The sequence below is a fragment of the Chiloscyllium plagiosum genome, unplaced genomic scaffold (assembly GCF_037043375.1).
Source record: "Chiloscyllium plagiosum isolate Xiang-an unplaced genomic scaffold, Cpla_swu_hap1 HiC_scaffold_35, whole genome shotgun sequence".
NCBI classification, from domain to species: Eukaryota; Metazoa; Chordata; class Chondrichthyes; order Orectolobiformes; family Hemiscylliidae; genus Chiloscyllium; species Chiloscyllium plagiosum.
Window position 1 is genome coordinate 41,453,536 of NW_028270173.1, and position 18,225 is coordinate 41,471,760.

Genomic DNA, 18,225 nt, shown 5'->3' on the forward strand with positions numbered 1-18,225 from the left:
GGTTGATTCCCAACACTTAGAACATTTCTGGATATGCTTTATTATGTGAAACGAAACATTATAATATCTCTTCACAGCACATTTGATATCTAGTACACTGGAAATACATAGGAGATTCCTCCCAGTTAAAAAAAAATGCTTCCGTTGGTGTCGTATCCTATTTATGTGGCAATGTCTAAGGTATCTTTTGGAAATTCTGAAGTATTGAATGCATTGGTGACTTTTAATCCTCCCTTTTCGATATATGGTCAAAAGACAAACAATGACTGGGGGGGCGGGGGGGGGGGGTGGGGGGGGGGGTAGGGGGAAGTTTGTTGGACGTGGAATGTTTATAAATACTGAAATGTTGATTGATTATGGTTTATGTTTTGCTTATGCTCTTTGTTTGGAATAAAATAAACGACAAACTGCTTTGTGAAATAAATTTTGTCATTTCAAAATGAACAACTGTTGTCTGGAAGTAGAATTGAAACTATTTTAGTCAAGTTCTCGATCAGTGAAATATAAATGTGAATGAAAAACAAAGGTTATTAGGAAAGAGGCGAGATAGGGAACATGGTGTACAAAATATTGTGTAAATGTATGTCATATTTAGATGATAATTTGAGTATTCCAATAATTGCAAATATTCCAAGTACAAAATCATTCTCAATTTCCAATAATTTATTTCTTCTGTGCGGATCACTGAACGAGATGAATTTATTTTTCAGATTGGTGAAATTGTTTGGAAGTTATTGCTTCCATCAGATTCGAATTATTCCTCACTGAGTGAGCTACGTTAATCAAATTCCATTAATAACTATGATAATTTATCTATTTGTTTGGTGACTTGTGCATTATGGTGCGATGCATTATTTCCTCTGGAAATCAATTTGAAACTTTAATCTGCTCATTTATCATATAGCATATTATATTCCTTTTTCTATTTGCTACAAGTGAAATTGAACCTTGGCTTGCGCATTGTGATACGGACATGAAAAGTATAAAGTGTAATGTCATTGACCATATTAAATATGAAAGAAGTGAACACAATGGATGCTGTTACCGAAACAAAAATGAAGATAACAATCCTGAGTCAATGTGTGGCTTCAGTCTAAATTTACTTGACGTTTGTGATTTAATCAATTTTCTCCAACAAACATTCACAGAATTACAATGTACTGAGTCAAATGAAAATGAAAAAAAATCTCAATTCTTAAAATGACCTGATATCATTCTAGTGTTGTGGCTGACTGGGGAACATCGGAACTGCCCCTTCAGTAAGTGTACATACATCAGCCTACAACTTGTAGAACCACAGGAAATCACATCACTTTCATGTCTCTAAAACAAAGAAAAAATTCCTTTCGCACTGTTGTCAAAATGGTGCACAGAACTCCAGATACGACCAGTTATTCATGCTGCTTGAGTGTTTTCTTTGAGTTGGGGCCTGTTCCATTTAATGAAATGGTAACAAATATTCTGCTTGGATGCAAAAATTAAAGAAGTTCAGATATTTAAGGTCTGTCATTGGGAAAATATTGGAAGCTAATTTTCAACAACTAAATAGAAAAACATATGGATAAGTTGAGAAATCAGCATGGTTTTGTGAATGAGAAATCGAGTTGACCAATGTTGCTTCTGGGCAAGAAGGTGGCAGAGTAGTGTCCTCACCAGAGATTGTCTGCTTCGACCACTGTTCTTTCTGCTTTGATCGCTTTTTTAAACTTTATTTCTGTTACGTCTTTAGTTTTCTTTCTCTCTACTCATCTGTTGCAGAGAACTTAGTCGCTGGTGGTGACAGCAGCGAATGCGGGCCTTTGACCATCAGTCCTGATATTGCTGGTCGTGGTGAACACTTCATCAATGTTGAGAGTGTTACCAGAGCAGGATTCTGTAGTGAGGCAGCTAACATGGCAAAGGAAGGTCGCTGGGGCACAGCGTCAGCCTGGATTATGGCGTAGTTGAGGTGGTGGCCAGCATCAACTGTTGCCTGCCACTGACCTTCTGGCGGTCATTAATGGGTTAGTGTCAGTGAAAGATGGCAGCTACTAATCACGAAGGATGGTGGCATCAACAGCAAAGCCGCAGCTGGGTCTGAAGCCTTGCAAATAGTGGTGAAGCCTTGCATAACTGATGGAGGTTAGCAGCGGTGGTTAGCAGAAAAGGAATCCGGTGCGCATAAAGGGGGTCTTAGCCCAGTGTGGTGAATCATGCCAGAGTAGCGGAGAGTAAGCCCAGTCTGTGTAATCCGCGGTTGGAGCGTCTGCAGGCCCATGGCTTCAGAAAGGACTATAATGTTTGACGTTTTAACTTTGTTACTTTAGTTTTATGTTTTTTTTATATATAATGAGATTGTAGTGTTGATTTTTAAAAAAACTTATTTCTTTATTTTTCTCCTTCTACTACCAAGATTATGTACCCAATTGTTTTGTACCTAAATAGCGCAGGGACTGGCGCAATTGTCCAATTTTCACTGTACTCTTGTTCTCTACTTGTGTACACTTGACAATAAACGTCAGTCGAAATCTAAAATCCAAAAAAAAACCTGTTGCAGTGGGAGGTAAAACCTGATGCATATAATGTGCAACAAATGTGAGTACACTAGTTAACTTTCAAAAAGACGTTTGGAATGGCAATGCAAACAAAACAAAAACTTTTTAATGACTTGAAAGATTGATTGGTTGACAGGAAGTAGAACCTCGGCAGAAATGCATTTTTCTTAGCAAGATGCAAGCTACTGTGTGTCAGGAAATGTGGTTATGTCTCAATTACTTTTAATATAAATAGATTACTTAGATGAAGGGACATAATACATGTGTGATAGAATACATTGCTAGGCGAAGTGATGCGGCAAGTGGAGTATACTTAAGAAAACAGGACACGATACACTTTGAGAAGATTAATATAAATCAAATTGTACCAATGATGAGAAATTTCAGAAGACACATATGTAGACAGATCTGAGTGTCCCCTACAAGATCACAATGGGTGACATGCGTCTACAGACAAATTATAATGAAATCTCATACAATATTATCTTTTATGACGAAGGCAACTGAAAATATAATTGATCATGTTTTCATTGCCAAATTACTGGTGAGTTGGCACCTAGTATACTGTATGCTATATTGATCATGTTATTCTGCGCTTGACGAAAGTGCATTGGCTGCATTTTAGAGGAGACTTCATAGACTAATGTCTGTAATCTGGTGGACTGGCAGTGGTAGTCTTGTTAGGATAGTTTGCAGTGACTTGGTAAGTTGCCACTGGCATTCAGAGAAATAGGATGTGATGACATTTAACAAAAAAGACCTTTTTATCTTCTGCATGATATGAATATAAAAAGGTTGTTACATCGTCTGAGACAATTGAGAACCAATGATAACCACTGAAAAATATCTTCGATTTTGAATGGATAAAAGGGCGAGGTGTTTTATCTGAGATTGCTGAGACTGTTTGGAACGCACTTCCTGAATGGGGGGATGTGGGTGTTAGTGGTGTGGATGCTATGTACTTGAATGCTTTTGAAGCAGGGGTACATAAATTATTGCTTGCACAGCCGGTGAAAGATTGTTCGGGTAGGGCTTAATACGTACATGCAATTTCAATAAGGCCAGAGTTGAATATACTCGGGATGGGTGGGATAGGGTATTGGTGCATGTGTCTGAGACGGTGCTTGTATACTTTCAGGTTTTCCAAGAAGATTCATATATTTCAGTTTATGAAATTTCAGTCGAATTTGATTTTGATTTTCAGATTGCTGGAAGCCATTTGCCAGTCAGTTCAAATGGTGGAACAGATTACTTTTAGGTCACCAATTCCAGTCACTTTCCAAAGCAAGACGTGGCAATGCTGCTCCGTTATAAGGTTTTTGTCCTTGTTCTTTTTTCAGAGTTGTAAAAAAGTGGGTTTTCGAGCCAATTTAATTATTGTTAACACGCACTGCCTCAGGCAAAAGGCTTTCAAGTTTATTAAAAACTTGTACAATATATGGTGAGTGGCCAATTCTCCCAGTTCAGATTTACTCTGGTTTGGTGTGGTACGGCTTGGGTTTTAGCAGTCTGGCTGTTCAGAACAATCAGTCAGACAGTATTGAGGCAGCTGGTCAAAGAACAGCTACATGGACGAAAGTGTATCATGCTGAATATCTTTGACATCTCTCTCTCTCGCCCTCCCCCCCCCCCCAACCCCCCCCCCCCCCCTCTCCCTCCCCTGAAAGATCTTGTGTTTTATTTAACCTTTTTTTTTTGCCAAGGGGTGTTTTTGGGGATTGTTGGAGGAATTTGGGACACCATCATTCGGTTGGAATAGTCTGTTGGGTTTTTGGATTGATTAGGTTATTTTGTATTCTGTTCTATTTTGTTTGTCTTTCAATCAGCAATGTTGCAAATACGTTCTATTTTGTTTAAACCAAAGTGGTTAGGCAGGCTGCATCATTCTTGAAATATCCATACTGCACCTGCTTAGAACAATGAGCAAAGTTAAGGTCTGGGCTACTTACTTGAAATTTTTTGAACGGTTTGGCTTGTTCCATGACGAAGGTGAACAGGGTAATCATTAGAAGGTCTGTTGAATTGTGAAGAAAGCTGCAAAAATTCTGTCTAGTTCCTGTTTCAAGAGGGACATGACGCAAACAATCAATTTTGCCTTAATTTGAGTAATAACGAAGAGACTTCCAGACACGGGCGGCACGGTGGCACAGTGGTTAGCGCTGCCTCACAGCGCCAGAGACCCAGATTCAATTCCCACCTCAGGCGACTGACTGTGTGGAGTTTGCACATTCTCCCCGTGTCTGCGTTGGTTTTGTCCGGGTGCTCTGGTTTCCTCCCACAGTCCAAACATGTGCAGGTCAGGTGAATTGGCCATGCTAAATTGCCCGTAGTGTTAGGTAAGGGGTAAATGTAGGGGTATGGGTGGGTTACGCTTCGGCGGGCTGGTGTGGACTTGTTGGGCCGAAGGGCCTATTTCCACACTGTAATGTAATGTAATCTAATCTAATCTAATTCACAACTTAATGCCTGCAGCTTCACCAATGGGCGTTTGAAGAGGTGTGTGTGTGTGAGCGCGCGTGTGTCTGTGTGTGTGTGTCTCTATGTTTGTGCAGAGTGAATTTGAACATGAAAGGGAGACACTTAGAGTTGTAAAAAAGTAATTAATTTCTTAAGTAAATGATACTTTTATCTCTTGGTAACATCTCAACCACTGTCCCTTTCTACCCTGGGTTCTGCAATCAATACCAAAAGGTATTGCATCGGACAGTAGGCAGCTAGCCAGAATGGAAGCTTTACTAGTGTTGTCAACATGTCGCCTTACGTAGGAGACTTCTTCACATTTGTTCGTCATGGAGTCAGTGTGAAAATGACGCTTTTCCAAGATACCTTTGTCACAAAGCTGGTCCTTCTTTTTTGAAAAGCTTTTCCTTGGTTGAACGAGACTCTGTCTTTGATATATTTCAGAGGGGCAAGAAATCTGGCTGGACTCCGATCAACATGGTTTGGTACAGAGATGGAAAGGCTTTTGAGAGGCCTTTAGTTCACAAGAAAATAGATGAAACTTCAGGCCCAAGTGGTCATGCTTTAGCGATGACGTGTACAAAGAAAGGGGAGTGATCAGGAAGAAGGGCTCATGCCCGAAACGTCGATTCTCCTGCTCCTTGGATGCTGCCTGACCTGCTGCGCTTTTCCAGCAACACATTTTCAGCAGTTAAAATATATTAGTCAACTTTGTCATCTTATTCTGGGTAATTTTCACTGCACATATACCGAAACGAATTGCAAAGTTAGGTCTTGGGCTGTCCGCTTAAGAATCTTTTAAATGGTCTGGCCTAGACCATAACAGATTTGAAATGTTTGCGGGATTTTAAACAGTGAGTGGTAAGTGCTCGTGTCTTTATTTCGGGTGTTGGTTTGGTTGGGTAGACAAAGCTTGGGATAATAATGGCTGTTTCAGTCGCTAAAAGTTTTTTGGATGTTGATGCGGTGACTTTGGAAATTTTGGAAAAAGTGAATAAGACTAAGTTGCAATATTTAGCAGAGAAACTGGGATTGGAACTGTGTGCTTCTGCGAGGAATGGAGAGATAATTACATCAGTAGTTCAACATTTAAACTTGCTGGAAAAACCATCAGAGTCTTTGTGTTTCATTGTGGAGTTTCGTGAATTTTTTTTGTCTGTTTTAAAATCTAGTCGCCCACCTAGCTATCTTACTCCTGGTAATTACGAATGCACACTTACCAAAACCAATTGCAAATTTAGGTTTAGGGCTGCCTGCTTAAGAATGTTCTAAGTTGTCTGGCCTCGTTCATAATACCTTTTATATAGCTCAGATCTTCCAAGTTGGATTCCTGATTACTTTAATTACAATTATTTGTGAAACTTGTCCAATTCCAATTGTTTTACGAGTGTGAGCAATCGTCAGATTCTTTTGATTTCTGCAAATCCTTCTCCTTTTTAAAACCTCTGCCATTTTTAGCCCCGTGATTGGTTTTCACTGTGTCTGGCTTGCCATTCTGTTGATTCTTCCTAAATGCTGCTGAAAGTTGAATGAAGTAACTAGACTACCTCAGAGAACAGCTGTCTACACTGTCTCATGGATGGCTTACAACTAGCGCTTTACACATCTGTTTAAAGTCACATATCAGGTCTCATATTTACAGCCTTATTCAACTGAAACTTTCAAAGTCTCTCGGTAGATACATTGTGCAGACTGTTTTTAATGTTGGCATATTGTTGAGGTCAGCAGACACGTGGGCCTTCACGTAATTTAGATCTAATTCTAGGAGAAAGTGAGGACTGCAGATGGTACAGTCGAAATGTGTAGCGCTGGAAAAGCACAGCAGGTCAGGTAGCATCTTAGATGCAAGACAGTAAACGTTTCGGGCATTTAGTCCTTCATCAGGAATGTGGCACGTGGGGGAAGGGGGCTGGGAGATGAATATGAGGATGGGGTCGGGTGTGGATGTGGTAGCTGAGAAGGCAATAGCTATATGCAGACGGGGTTAATGGCGATAGTTCGAATGGGAGACTGGAGCAGAAAGGTGGGAAGGAAGATCGACTTATAGGACATTTCAAGAGGGCATACCAAATTGGAGGGTTGGCTCTGTCTTGAGGTCCAGAGAGGGGAGTGGAGGAAATTGGTGAAGTCGACATTGATGCTATGTTGGCGGAGGGTTCCAAAGCAGAAGATGAACCATCCTTCCTCCAGACGTGGGTAGCGTAGATTTGTCAGCAGAAAAGGCGCAGGACTGCATGTTCTTGACGGAGAAAAAGCAAGAGTTAAAGTAATCGACCCCCGGGTCGTGGGGCGATTCGGTGCGTTTCCCAGAGATGTTCCCTTAACGTTCTTATTAAAGTGTTTAGTCGCCTGTTCTCCCGACAGCAGCATTCTTCATCAGGTTTCACAGCTGTTGACAAACTCGAATATTTTCCACTTATACCACCATGCAAGATTTGTTTTGTATTGTATTTTGTTTCGAATCCTGCCATGATTTTATAATCATGGGGTCTCTGCAACGAGTTGAGAACTCGTGGCAACACAGCCCTCTGTCTCAACAAAACAATAAAAACTGACAGCCACAGTAATCGTGTAATTGATTGGAAAACATATCTTATATAGTGTTACCATGTAATAATAAAGGCAGAAAAATGTTTAAAGTAAATTGCCATTAATCCATCTCCAATCTGTCGATTTACTTTGACTTTCACCCTTCACAAACCTTGTATTTAATCTGGTCAGATTCAAACGTTTGCACTACTACTTTTGGAGTGCAGATGTTAAAATATTTTGCTTCCAAATATGATGACTTTAATGTTCTCAACTTCATCATTTTTAGAATGAGTATATTTCTGTAAAATATAATTGCTGAAGATGCAGGAGTAAACACGTTTCTTTCCACATGTTTGTTCAGGACAATCAAACTAATTGTAATTGCTTTGCAATGTTTGTGTTGCCGCTTGAGATTTCTCCTAAGCATAAAAGAGGCGACAAATTGACAGCAAGAGATCTGCGTAGACCGAAGACAGAGAAAAATATTCCTTCTGAAAATGGGAAATCCAGCAATCATACAGATAGAAAACATTTGTTACCCTGTTCTTGCAATAGTTGGGGTTCCAGGTAAGTGGCGAAAATTATTGAAATGATAATATTGTTACGATTACTTTTTAAGTGAATAACAAACTCTTCTGTGGCAAAATGTTCTGTTTAATTTTGATGTCATGATATTAGTTATCATCATCAATGAACCAATGTCAAGTCTCCATTTAGCTATCATACTGCAAATTGAATCATTTGAATTGCAAGACAACTTATTCATGAATTTGGAAGAATTCACATTTAAGTGCATTTAGAAGGAGATATATACATTAACGAAATAGTGGCTTCTGCGAGTTTAAACTGCAAAATGTTTGAAAAACTCTGATGGCCAGTAAAAATACGGTGTGTTCATCGCAAGTATTATGACATGGGATAATCGTCCTGCTGAATTGTAAAAAAGCAAAACAGAAAATATTTATCCAGTGCAGTAATCGGTAAATGTTCGAGTGGCCAAGAACCATTTAAAGTAAAAATTAACAACTTTATTTATTAAAGTACAACAAAGAATAATTACCTGACAAATGTGTGCAAGTCCTTACTCTAACCTCGCTTCTATAATACTAGTCCGATAAAACTCACAGTTAAGATTTACAACACAACACTTCTAATCTAAAAACAAGGCTGTTTTCGGTTCTTCTATTTGGATTTACCTGTGTCTTCTTTTCTTATTCTTAGGAATTTCATTTTCACCGATTACTGAGCAAAAAAGGTACTTTTCAGGCAGCTATTTTTTCAGGCAGTCTTTTACACGCTGGGGCTTGTCAGTTCTTCTCCCAAGTGTTCAGTTTTCCCTGGTCTATTCATCTCAAAGCATCTGATTATTTTGTTGATTTTAAGATTGTCAATACAATAAATTCAAACTAGATTTAAGTTTGGTATTTTTAGGGGTATAATTTAAACTGATTGTTCGAATTTGCATTTATTTTTTTGTCTCCAGGCAACGAGCTAATCGAGTTGTTCGACCAAGTGTTACATTGTCACATACTGTGAACACTTGTTGCTGTGTCCATAGTTCTGCTGCTTTTAAGTCTCTTAAGTACATCTACGTCTGCGTAACAGTAAGGGTGATGATTAAAATTAAAAACATTGTTCACAATTCCAGAAAAAAATTGAACTGGATGAATAATTATGTTTAATCGTAAAAAAAGGGGAAAAATGTCACAGTCCTCATGTGATTATTCTTCCAATACAGCTTCGACCAATGAACTCAAAAAGATGATTTTCTTTTATTTCATTCTTATGACATTTAATTCTACATTAGGAAAAGACTTCTGTTAATATCGTTTTTATATACATTTCACTACTAATACGTGAATGAGCACCTTACATCTGAGTCACGAGATTTGTCCGTGCTCAATTTGTTCAACTATCAATTTTTTACGTTTCTTAATGCTTTTAGTTTGTAAGAGTAATTGCTGAGCATGCCTGACCTGGTCTAAAATAGCGTGCCACCAGTTGACTCATCATCCTGCCTTGGAAATGCTTCAAACTCGCTGGATCAATGTCCTGGAACACACTCCCTCACACCATTTTACGTACCCAAACTAAATGAATGTCATCGGTTCAAATAGGCTAATTTCAAGGGCATACACGGATGAGCAAAAAAAAACCTCAGGCAGCAATTCTCATATGTGTCATATGGTTGAATATATAAACATTCAGAAACTAAATGTTGTAGCAAAGATCGACTCACAATGATTCAATGATTTGAGAAACAGTGTCTTTGATGACTTAAAAAAGTGACTACTATGCTGAGTTCCGCAGCACCATTTTATGCTGGACCATTTCAGCTGGCTTTCAACACCAAATGCTTTGGTGTTGAAGCAATATTTCTGCAGAAAGGGAAGATAGGGTCGAAACGACCAGTCATTTATATTTCTTGTACGTTAATTTCGTGACAAAATAAGCATTTAATTGCGGAGAAAGAGCCTTTTAAATTTGTTATTTGTGCTGTTTATTGTATAGAGTATTAATTTTGTAATTATCAACAAAATTCTTCATTCGCATTCTGTCTTGATATTTTCTGTCATGTTCTTATAAGAAGAATTTCTGATTATTTTTCATCGAATATTAATTTTTGAACCATGTTAACAGATGGTAATTCATAGCATAGGAACTGCCAATATCAATAGGGAGGAAAATGGAGCTCGTGATCCAGTGCAAGTGAATGATAAGTTATGATTGTTACTTAATATGTTATGTGAATATGGCTACCTTCAGGCTGACTTATCATTGAAAAAAGGATAAGTTTTGTGATTTAAAAAAAGAATTGCAATACAAAAGTTAAAATGTATATCAAACTTGTGTCTTTTGTTTAGGAAACTGTGCATAATAAACTGTTATAGCCCAGCAAATGTATTTGGAAGCACTAACTTCCTGAGCGCTGCTCCACTGGGTGAAGGTTCAGCGCTTCTAAAGCTAGTGCATCCAAACAAATATGTTGGATTATCACTTGGTGTTGTGCGACTTTTAACTTCAGACACCCTACTCTGACACTGGCATGTCCAAATCATGCGCAAAATAAGTATGTCATAAAATGGTTTATAAAGTCGACCGCCTTACCTACTTGCACTTCTCTATGACTTTCACTAAAATGGAAGGAAATCATGACAATTAAAGGTTGTATTTCTCTGCGTGGTGGAATGTTATCTGAATGTATTTATACATCGATTTAAATCAGATTTATAAAGCTCTGAGGATGATTTGTTTCAGTTTCCTCGCAATATTTGTAGATATGGGATTTTACAAGCTGTTCAATGAAACAAGGGACAGAAACCCATTCTTTCAGAACAAAAGAACGATCTCGAAAAAAAAAAACGTGAGTGGCCTGGTTCCTTTCAGCGTAGTGTACAAATCCTGTTAGTTTAAAAAAAAACTTCGATCTCAGGAGTGATATTAGCCTCGCAACTTGCGATTGAAATGAATCATGATTCGCCTTAATGTATCAGTGGGGAATATCAGATATAACCAAAATGAGAAGTCGACCATTCTATCCCTTGAGTCTACTAAATTTCCGAATGAACTTGACATTCAGGTTCGAATTCCACAGTCCTATGCACACCTGAAAAACGTTGATCTCTTTACTTACCATCTGTAAGTTACATTCCCGGAGCTCTTCCGCGGCCATTTGAAGAGGAGAGCTCAAATGCATAGGTCTATCGAAGAGACGACAGGTATATCCTTATTCCTGTCTGTAAGTAATGAAATCTAAGCGAGGAAATCTTATCTTCCCTTCTTTAGGTCCTTGATGTGCTTGGTAAGAAATTGAGATCCGAGCAGAGATCTCTGCAGGACATCACTTGTCACAGACAACCAATTAGATAAAGCCCAATTTATGCATTAACTCTGCTTATGGGCATCTACCCAATCGTCTATCAATGTGACTGTGTCACACCTGTGATGCAGACTTTTATTAATCACAACAATGTTTCTTGTCGCAGCTTATCAAATATCTCATGTAAAATCCAACTCCATGAAGTTGTGAATTCAGTTAAAAGCATAAGTTTAAGAAACCCAAGTCAACAATATTTAAAGGATGTTATAAATTTGTTATCAAAAAAGGGAAATTAGCGACAGACCAGTGCCTTGAGTGAGTGCAGAGTTTCTAGAAAGATATCAAACGCACACAGTCTCTGATTCCATGAAAGTCGTACTGTCTTTGCAGGTTTACAAAGTACATCGGCAATTGGTGTTAATCTCAACTTCCACTGGGTATTAATCTCGGGTAACAAAAACTTCTGAAGATCCTTCTGAACCTCCTGCGCCATTTCTTTTATTTTGCTCTAATCATTGATTCCTCCTAATCATTCTCTCTTTGTAGTTAAAATTTTCCAGCCCAGAAAATATCTGAGTAAGTCTCCGTTGCGTCCCCTGCAGTGGAATCACATCATCCTCTAATGCTGGCTGCACAAACATTGGACCACAAGTTATGCTTAACTCATCAGTCATTCTACCAGAGAGTACAGATAAACGTTGAACTTCTAAGTGTGTTGATTTTTTATTCATTCATGGGAATAGGGCAGAACTGGACGGTTTTTGTTGCCAGCTGCTAATTGATCAGAGAGTGTTAAGAGTCACATGCAGGCCAGATCAGGTAAGGATGGCAGTTTCCTTCCCTAAAGGGCTTTAGTGAACCAGTTGGGTTTTTCCAACAAATGACTCAGGGTCATCATTAGACTCTAAATTCCAGATTTTACTGAGTTGAGATTACATCACCTGCCGTGGTGGGAATCGAGCCCGATTCCCAGACCATTACTTGTGTCTCTGGAATAAGAGTCTTACGATAATATCGCTAAGTCATTGCCTTCCCTTCCAAATCAATATGAACACTATCAAGCGAAGGTCTCGTTTCATATTTCAGCGTTGTTACTGTATAGTTGAAATATTTTCATTATGGGATTGATGTTGAATGAAGTCAATATTCGACCAGTATCATTCTTCTAATGGATATCTTAAATTCATCAAGTCCAATGCGAACTGCATATATTTTTGCAATGAAAGTCAGTGTCGACTGATTTTCTTGTTTTTTTTGTCAGAATTACAAACTAGTTTTATGCTTGTTTGCAGCTAACATTGTAACAATTGTGATTCTTTCCCGTGGACGTTGCAACCTCTCCAAATGCATCACCCAATACCTAGTTGCCATGGCAGTCGCAGATTTATCTGTAATGGTATTCGACGTAATATTGTACGAGATTAAGGATTCATATTTTCCGTATTCATTCTTCAACTACACACCGATTTGCTGCGTGAACATATTCCTGATTATGGCTTCAGTTGATTGTTCTGTCTGGTTAACAGTCGCCTTCACCTTCGATCGATTTGTGGCCATTTCTTGCCAAAAGCTGCGAACAACCTACTGTACCGTTAAAACAGCAACTGTGGTTATTGCAGTGGTTTGCTCTCTGAGCAGTTTACAGTCTGTTCCGGGCTATTTTGCAGTTGAACCCCGAGAAATAATTGATAATGTACCATGGTCCTGCTCCATCAAAGCGAGCTTCTATACATTACCCATCTGGCAGGCATTTTGGTGGCTGGACACGATTTTAACTCCATTTGTCCCATTTGTTCTGATAATATTGTTTAATGCAATGACCATCAAACATATTCAACAGGCTAACAGAATCCGACGTGCACTCCGAGGAAAATCTGGTGATCAGAATTGCAAAGATCCAGAAATGGAGACCCGCAGAAAGTCAATGATTATATTGCTTGCTATATCTGGCAACTTCATAATTTTATGGATTATAACATTAGTATCTTATGTATCTGTGCAATTTACAGGTGCGCAATTGTTAGTAGCAGATTACAACGACCCATTTACTATTCTTGAACAATCTGGATATATATTGAGAACTTTGAGCTGCTGTACAAATACGTTTATTTATGCTGTTTCCCAGAAGAGCAAAGAAGAGTTAAAGAGTATGATTAAATGTCCTGTGGCTGCAATGCCTTTTTCACATAAGTTAGACAAATAATTTCACAGAAACCAGATAATAAAGATCATAATCTTATCAAATTACATCTCATTATACACTGGTACCAGGTTTCTTTTGCTGTGAGGTATTGACAAGACAAGTCGATAAATGCTTTAAAATTGGCTACTCTCTTGCTTTCACACATGTTGTTTGTTGGATGCAAGTAAAATGTGCTTCTTTCCCCCAATCCATTCCCACCAAATCTAAACAGAAACATTTTGTTAACATGGATTGGCACAGAAATATATACTTTTTTGATTGTTCATGTGCGTTGGAATTAAATGTGGTGATTTGCATGATTTTCTTTGTTTTACCTATGAGGTTGTTTAATGTTGTTGTTAATTTAAAGTCTAAATGGATTACTCCCAGATGATACACTGTTTCCAATCCATGTACAAGTTTTAGCGTTTCATTGTCAGTGTAATCCCTGTTCCCATTAGTATACGTTCAAATAATTTAAATCAGAAATATAGGTAACAAATGTTATATTGATGTTGATAATTTCTGTAAAGACGCAGTAAACTCATTGTGATAGTGATGCCTTATGAGAAATGCAGCTGCCACTGACTTGTGCTACATTGAGGTGGTAATTTACATATCATTTAACACATACTGTCGACAGTTACAAATATACTCTTGAAGGTTAAACAGATAATCTGTAGATATAATCACAAAGAAACAGCAAACACATCAATAAAAGACCTTTTTTCCATTGTCTGTGCGATTTCTCTCTGTAGGACATGTTGAATTTTCAAGGAAAAGAAATCCCTTGATCCAATTAACATCAATTGGAAGGAGCTTTGTCGTAGTGTAGTTTTGTCCCTAATGCTGAGTCAATTGATTCAGATTTAAGTTATACCTGCTCCAGAAACGTGTACACGTCTGTACAGTTCAATTAGAAAATATGCTCACTATCGTTGAAGAGTTGTCTCTTCAGTCACCAGCTATTCTATGCCTTGTCCATTGCAATGATTAAATAAGGAGTAAATGTAAAGACAATTGTGAGGTGATCAGTGATATGTAGACATATCTGTTTAAAACTTATTGAGGCACCAGGCAACATGTTTCTGCAAACATAATTGGGTAACTATTACAATAAGACCGTAAGACCTTTTCCAGCCCTCCAACAGTATTTTAAAGTTAGGAATATTTTCAAATTGCTTTGGCCCCTGGGTTATCATTTCTTGGGCATATCGATCTCTTAATTAATTCCCACAGAGTCAAATGTCATGCGACTTCGAGATTTTCCCTATGCCCAACTCCTGTAATGCTGAAACGACGACAATCTTCAAGCTTTCAAAACAATGCATTGGAACTTTTCAACAGATAATTGAAAGTGATTCTTATGTACCTCAGCGTCACAAACTTTCTGTACATTCACTAAGATTATTATTGAAATGTGATTGAAATACACATGTCGAATTTTCAACAGATACAAATACAATTTTTAAATTGGAAACAACGAAACACAAGGCATGAATTCTTTGATTATATTGTCAGGCTCAAAGCGAGTGAGCGATATTAGGGTGAACAAAACGTTCAGGGATGCAGTCTAGCCCCATTATTAAGCTGGATACATTTCCTTGTGCACAAAGTTTCCTTGCTGGCCGTTTGCACTGATAGTTGATTGTGCACATTCTTCAGTGGCTGAATTCCAGAAGTGCCCTGTAATTCATAAGTGTTCAAAAAGGTTAGTTCATATGAACATGCCAATGTTCATGTATGAAAATTACATGTGGTTGATGGACAAGTAGCATGTCACAATATTGGTGCCAATGTTGCGGTCTTCCTCAGCAAGTGGCGATTTGAACACGCCAAAAACATATTCTGGTTTCCACGTGGTATTTTAACGACAGCTGGTCTGGATATTTTTAATCAATCTGCACATATGTGCTTTGACGCACCTCTGATGCTTGTGGTAAATGATCCAGACCGTTTTGGCTCAAGTTAGAGACATTCCCATCATTCCACAAGAGCCTTTCTAACCAATAGTTTGCACAGTGAGTTTCATAAGGTCACAGCTAGTGGTGAGGTGAACTGCGAATAAAGAGCGTTTAACGAGGAAAAATGAGCATCAATTGGAAACTCTAAACAACCGCTTCCAAAATATGCACATAATGTGGGTAGGTGATCTTCATCGAAAAACGCTCCACCATTTCTACCACTCAACTTGCATTACCCCATATGGCCCAGAGCCTGGTAATCCGATAGTCTAATGAAAGATCGTGGAGTTTGAATTCAATTTATTTTTGGCTTACAGGTGACTCTAGATCCACTGAAATGTGGTTGACTCTTAACTACGCACTGGGAAATTACGGATAGACATTATATGCTGACCTATCCAGTAATGTTCTCATCCCATGAATTATCGCAAAAAAATGATTCTGCACATGGTCCTATGACGTGGGCATTTGTTTTCATTACGCTAGTTGATATAAATTAGCATATCTCACAAACATCGTAACTCTTACGTCAAAATATTTTGATGTGATTCATGACTGTTTTCTTCGACTAATTGACCATCTTATACAGAAAATTATGACTTTTCCTTATTTTATCGTTATTGGGTGGATAAGCTGTCAATTGTTTTCCTTCGTTGTCAGATTAGTCGTCTTTCTAAATGTTTCGAGAGTTATACTCCGGCCATTGGCAGCAGCAGATCTACTCTTTCAATTATCTGAAATAATTATTTTTTGAATAAAAGAACATTGTCCGAAATTACATTTTGAATTACACTTTTCTGTGTTCCTTTAATTATGTCCTCACGTCTAATATAATTATTTACTCTGACTATTTCTACAATCGCGTTCAGCTTTGAATATCTATTTTCATGTGACTCCAAAATCCAAGAATCAAATAATCCACAGGAAAAAAATCGTGATCATAGCAACAATTTATGGGCTCTTTATTTTGCATAACATTGCATCTTCTTGTGTAAATAAATCAATAAAAGTAATACATAATGCACTGGTTTTCTTTTTTAAACCTTACGTGCTACAGTGAGCCCGCTCAGATGGCTTACGTCTGCCATCAGTCATATGTTATTGTCAACTACAGTCAGAAAAATACGAAAGATGCAGAGGAATTGAGCCATAGGAGAGCTATTGAAATGCGGCTCAGAACGTAATCTTGTGGTTTTAATTTATTGGAAGATATCTGTCAAATTCTGTGAACAAATTTGACGACAGTGACTACGACCATTGCAGCAAATTCGAATAAAATTGTTCAGCTTTTCTGTTGTTACACTAACGGAGGCATTTACGCAGTGACACAGACAAAATTTAGAAATTACCTAAAGAAAGTGATTAGGACTCTCTGAAGTGAACAAATAAGCAAAATAATTACCAGTCCCAGTAACTTGAGAGTCTAGTCGAAACCTCGCTGTCTAGTGCTTCAACTGTCAAATCTGAAAATTTCTGCTAAATAGTCTCCAGGGTACAGCAAAATAAAACGCAGACTGTTTCTTACTAAAATTGGCAACATTGTTGCTCTTTCAATGCACAACATTTATTTTTAACCATAGTGTTTCATCATCATAATACCCTGACGCTCTGTTATATGACAGAGAATAAATTAAATTATTTAAGTTTCCCCAAAAATCTGCATCATTTGTATGTGGCCAGAAAATTTCAATGATGCAATCTCTCTCTCTCTCTCTTATTATGAACATGTAACATGCAGAACCACACTAAATTCTCAGCGACGTAGGCTATGGCGAGCTGAGTTATAGAATTGTGCACGATATAATCTCATGGCAATTTCCCCAATTTGCACAAGCTAAAGACTAAACATTTGAAACCGATCAATGATTTCCAAAGTGAAGCACTTATTTTAGTTGAATGCGTGTTTATCATTCAGATTGCATGCTTTACCAAACTCAACATGTAAACTACCTATCCGGAAAATTCCAGTTGGAAGCCAGAGAAGGTTGCTGATGGATCCTAATCACCACTTGCTCCAAATGATATTCGTTCAAGTGGCATTCAAGCGGAATTCACCAGGCACAAATATCTCCAGAAACCTTCAAGGGCACTGATCACATACACCACCCCTTCTTGGACAATGATTTCCAGCATGTGCCAATCACTAAGACACCTCAGGGTACATGTGGAATACATTTGTAAAATGGTATTAATCTTCAATGCTTCAGCTCGGGCTGCATCCACATCCACAATTGTAGTCCTTCAGCAATGGCACTTTGCACTCAGGGCAGCCAATGAAGTAATGGTCTGAACCAGGCTACATCTTGATGTCATAGCATTCACCGATTCTAAGTCTTTTTGAATCGTCATAAAATCACTGATTAAACTTGTTTGGCTGTTTTCATTTTCCTCACTCAGCCAGCGATACCTGGCTCACTTATTGCTGACTTTATTGACGTTAGCATAACCATAAAATATTGGAGCTTGTCATGCTTGCCAGCAGGCCTTTGTCCAGTGATGAGGAAACAACACTTGCTTCGGGTTTTCTGCTGCATCAAGTGAAGTGGAACTCCTGTTTTGGGCAGTCAGAATCAGCATCCGAATGACAGGCAGCACACAATCCATTTTGACACTGATTGTCCTAATATCGGGATTATGGACATGGAATAAAAATCAAACATCTTTATGGAAGATTAGATCAAGTGGTTTCGCTGTTGAAGTTGTTCCGGAGCAGAGGCTTAACAAGTGAACAAG

At 38.2% G+C, this 18,225-nt stretch overlaps 1 protein-coding gene across 1 annotated transcript; it reads left to right on the forward strand.

The window, feature by feature from the left end:
- Positions 1-8,023: 8,023 nt before the first annotated feature.
- Positions 8,024-17,585, forward strand: LOC148140704 (putative G protein-coupled receptor 139). Its single transcript, XM_087979015.1, has 4 exons — positions 8,024-8,093; positions 12,639-13,536; positions 16,550-16,672; positions 17,408-17,585. Exons 1-4 carry the CDS (start codon positions 8,024-8,026, stop codon positions 17,583-17,585), a joined length of 1,269 nt encoding a protein of 422 aa, XP_087835141.1.
- Positions 17,586-18,225: the final 640 nt, after the last annotated feature.

Excerpts from the sequence above, each read along its gene's own strand:
- LOC148140704 (XM_087979015.1), top strand. The coding sequence starts at position 8,024 with ATGGGAAATCCAGCAATCATACAGATAGAAAACATTTGTTACCCTGTT. Across the intron at positions 13,537-16,549 it reads GCAATGCCTTTTTCACATAA|TGAGCCCGCTCAGATGGCTT; the intron begins GTTAGACAAATA and ends TACGTGCTACAG. Across the intron at positions 16,673-17,407 it reads ATTGAAATGCGGCTCAGAAC|ATTGCATGCTTTACCAAACT; the intron begins GTAATCTTGTGG and ends TTTATCATTCAG.